At 43.8% G+C, this 4,516-nt stretch overlaps 1 protein-coding gene across 7 annotated transcripts in view; it reads right to left on the bottom strand.

Annotated features, from left to right (window-relative positions):
• KCNMA1 (potassium calcium-activated channel subfamily M alpha 1) overlaps positions 1 to 4,516 on the bottom strand; it is a 762,000-nt gene that overhangs the window by 149,008 nt on the left and 608,476 nt on the right. For all 7 annotated transcript variants that reach the window (XM_023509577.1, XM_023509576.1, XM_012801412.2 and 4 more), the window contains exon 16: positions 21 to 89. In XM_023509577.1, coding sequence (XP_023365345.1) covers positions 21 to 89 — 69 coding nt within the window. The remainder of the gene's footprint in view (positions 1 to 20; positions 90 to 4,516) is intronic.

Below are 4,516 nucleotides of genomic sequence, written 5' to 3'. Positions count from 1 at the left end.
CTGGGTCGCAGCACACTTACCGGCTCTCTCGGTTGGCAGACTTGTACTCAATGGCTATCATCAGGAGCTTGAGCTTCACAAAACACAGCCTGTAAGGAGATGGGGAGGCCTCCCGGTCAGTGCTTCTGAACAACCAGAGACGCATAACAAACACTCTTACAATCTTTCAGTCCCCTACTGCAGCCATTATCTAAAGGGATCCTCGTGCCACCCTCACCGTGCCAGAGGGAAGGGGTAGAAGCGACCCCTCCCCATCTTCCCCATTAAACCTGATTTCTCACAGTGATAAGGTGCTGGATGTTCAAAGTGCAAATTGCACTTGTGTCTGGATGTCTAGACACAGACTCCAAGCAGGGATTTGTGCCTGGGGATTTACACTGGGCCAGATTCATTAGTCACTCGGTCGGGTAGTAAAATGTTAACTACAGGGGGAGGGAGAGATTTGGACCAGCTGGACCTGTTATTTGGATTCCATTTTGGTCTTTTGTACAAATGGCTCATATTGTTGTTCTGAGCAGACCCTTGTGTGCTTGGAATGATGGTAATAATACTTAGCCTCCGTGTAAGTGCCAAGTGCATGACTATGGCATTGTCCCTCCTGGCTCTATCCAAGCCGCTCGCCTCGTCTGTTTAACACTCTCCACTACAGACCAGACTGCTTGGAGGCCGGCTTGAACGTGCATCCGTTATGCAGTCCCCTAGCCCCAAAGCCTTTTCCTGTCCTCCCGAGCCATCTTCTTAGACCATGTCAAATCTAATCTTCTGCCCACAGGTATTTATTTACCATCTACTACTACCCTCTGAATTTCTGTTCTCAGAATTCCCCCAGCACCTGTCTGTAACCAGATCATTTAGCCTTTAGTCCTTTTATACTGGCTGTGGTTGTTCCCTATTGTTTCAGGTGTCTAAACTTTGTCTCCTCAATCAGAGCAACTTCTCTAAGAGTTTGGACTTAGGGATTCTCTGCAGTGCACAGTAAATAAACCCACTGATACAAAGAAGCTCAAAAAACAAATGGTTTCCACTTACTAGGTTTCAATTCCAAGAAAATAATAAAAGGTTCAGTAAAATATATATGCATAAAGATGCCTGGGATAGTGTTATTTGTATAGAACAAAAATACTGAAAGCAACCTAAGTATCAAATAATGAGGCAATGGGTAAATAAAGTACGGTTGCCACGTGATATCAGACACCTTTCAGGATGACTCCTGAAGACCATTTCAAGATATAAGATCAACAGATCACATTGTATTAAAAGGCAGAAACCTGCAAATAATGTGCACAATTAGATGACAATATACACTTACATACTCATATAAAATAAAAGCTTGCATGAATAAGAAAAGAATTGTATACACGATGCATTACAAGTTTCCACCATGAACACTGTCATTCCTGTTTTAAAGATGTTTTGAATAATAAAGTGCTGATTGACTAACAGATTGAAAAGTCAGTTGATGGTTACTTAGTTCCCGCATCATAAGTGGGCTGGAGCATGGGTGTGGGGTCTCTCTGGTGGTGCTGTTTAGTCCCTAGTCCCCCACACTATGATTAAAAGGAAGATGTTACCCCAGTTATCTGACTGCTATGAAACGAAGGCTCAGAAAGTCCATTCACCTTGTCTTAGGTCTCCAGCTTATACCTGCCAGCTTATACCTACAACATCTTCATCTCCAGTGAAGCCTATTTGGTACTGGGAGAAATAGGCAGTAGGCAAACATAGAAGTGAATAAATAATAAATTTCCAGATGATAACAAGTACTATGCAGAAAATAAAGCAGGCAAGGAGAATAAAGAGTAACTGGGAAGGGGTGTGCCATTTGCCATGGTTCGGGAAGACCATTCTGAGGCTGCAGGGAGCACAGGAGTGTGGAGAGAACAGGCAAGCAGTGAGAAGCTAGGAGAAAGAGCTTTCAAGGACACAGATAGAGCAAACGCAAAGGCCCTGAGGCAGAAACAGCACTGGTATTTGGGGACCAACAATAAAGGCAGCTAGGTTGGAGCAGGATCCTGAGGACTTTGCTTGCCCCAGCAAGGAGTCTGCAGCTTATCTAAGTGGAGTGGGAGAGTTAGATTTTCAGTAGAGAAGCAACTGCATCAGATGTTCCTGGACATGGGAATGTGTTGCTTGCAAGGAAGGTGCTGATGAAGATTTCCTGCTCTGCAGGGGGTATGAGACCAATTGTTCATGCCTATAAGTCGTGGTCTTAGCACTGCCTTTAGCAGACAGATTTCAAAGGACCGCCTCCATCCAGGAGCACTTGGGCTCACCTGGTGATTTGCAGGTTTTCTGATTCCCACTAGCAGACTCTAATGACCGGGTCTTTGTGCTGATTATGCAGCTTGCTGAAACACGAACACACATATCCTACTACAGCTGGAAAAATGCCCTTCTTAATTTATGTCCCATACAGCACCGCTCACATGCACCCTTCACAGGGCTGTTGCTTCTGGAGCTAAAATTGTTTTAAAAGAATCAGATAGCTTATGCAATGTTTATTGAACCAAATTACCACATTAAGTAACCACTTTCTTATGTAAATAGTAGCTAATGCCAAAAAAACCCAAGAAGTCTGATTTTAACATAGCACGGATCATGCAAAGGTTAATTTGCTGATATCCTATGAACAACAACCATTCCAATTTGGGACTCTGGTAGTTCGTGGGATCAAAGATCTTAATTGCTTTTACGAATCTAATCCTACCAATAAGAAGGAAAGAAATAGTTCACGGTAATGGTGAATTACGTCTTGCTAGCTACTACAATATCACTTACCAACTGGATGAGAAAAGAAAGGAGCTTCCTAATGCAGGGAGGTCCATAAATGGTATTTGGCCTTCTGCATGTTCCTTAACCTTAGGAGGAGTAGACCAGAAGGTCTGAGTCCTCTTCTAGCTTTTAAGTCCATTAACTTCATAACTTTCAAATCCATACCCAAGATGATCCCCCACTGCTTTGTAGCAGCCTCCTATTAAAAAGCTCTTTGACCCCTGTTGTTTTTTGACCCCAGCTTGTTCTTCAGCTGTTGTTCACTGGCTAAGAGACAGAGTGATATGGACAGAGAGAATATATGCAAACAGCGTCACACCATAGATTTGTCATGGTTGGTTCTGCCCTTCTTACACAGATGACACTGATCTCAGGGTGAAATGACCTTTATGTAGAAAAGCCAAATGTGGAACTCAAGTCCCAATGCAGCATGTACCGTGTAGAAGCTTCTTATAAGAACACAGGAAATGAAGTGCTGGTCACAAGCCCAATGTGCAGACACTTTCTGCTTAGTCCACGCAGACTTTTAAAAACAAAAGCTAGAAACATACCAACAGGTGATTTTGTATAAAAACTAGCTTTTCAGCTTTCCTTGAAAAATCAGATATGGCCACACTAGCACTGCATTCCCTGTGGTTAACAGAGGCTGGAGATAGAAAGCACTTAACTCCCTGGGTGGGCTGCATGTTCTCCAATGATTTGCCACAGTCCCCACCATTCCCTATTGCTCAGACCTCTTCACTCTTCATTCTTTGTTGCTAACTGCCTGCCCCCTATAGACATGTAAGTTCCTAATCTTTGCTCTAACATTATCTGGATATGAGCAGAATACTAATCTTGAATGATAAATGCCAATTTACACTTAGAAGCAGAACCATGGCTCCACTTTTTATTAGATCCTGCCACAGAGAGTTGGCCAATGTTAGGGTCCTGGGCATAAGACTGCAGTGGAGGTGCAGCCTTTGTTGGGGATTCCAATGGGAAAGAGCAGAGCTGGGGGAGTATACAGCAGGGAGGTGGTGTGGTGACCACTGTTGACTTACTTATCTTTCCTCTCTAGACCAAACCTCTCCAGTATAGGATCCAGGCTCTGCCTCACTGGCAGTTTACAAAGTTCGAAGAGTAAGTTTTTGATAGAGGCGAATAAATAAATGCATGAATTAATAGGGAATAGAATCTTACGGGTTCCTGAGGTGGCAGGGAAGAGATAATACAGCAAAGTAGGAAAGTCTAGGCAGAGAAGGTTTGAAAGTGAGCATAGGATCGTGAAACAAGATGCTTAGCTTGTTTTGTTAGAAGCAGACAGATGGGAAAGGAAGGATGTAAAAGGAAATAATAGCGGCAGCGATTTGCTCTGGGAATCTAATTTTTGCTTCCAATCCACTATGCCAAGACGCAAGTCCAATGCTAAGATACAGATAGCAACTTATCCTTGGGCCCTCCCAGAGATCCTGTTACAAGGTGTATACTCCCAAGGATACACTCTCAGACTCCCCAGAGCTGATGTACTGTGGTTAAATATTTACTCGCCTCATCCCATACCATTTTGGGAGGGTCACCGCATGATGGGTACTACCCATCTCATCCTTACGGTTCTCCTTCGGTCTGATTCCACCTCCAGGTTCTCAGTGTGTACAGGATGGTGTGGGATGAGAGAGCCGGACGAGGGTGAAGGAGGGTGCAAAAAAGAAGCAAGGAAGCCTTCACTGTGATAAATGGGATAAAGCCAGCCGTAAGCTAGTAA

The sequence above is a fragment of the Otolemur garnettii genome, unplaced genomic scaffold (genome assembly GCF_000181295.1).
Source record: "Otolemur garnettii isolate 467f Iridium unplaced genomic scaffold, OtoGar3 scaffold00008, whole genome shotgun sequence".
NCBI lineage: Eukaryota > Metazoa > Chordata > Mammalia > Primates > Galagidae > Otolemur > Otolemur garnettii.
This window is presented reverse-complemented; position numbering and strand designations above follow the sequence as displayed.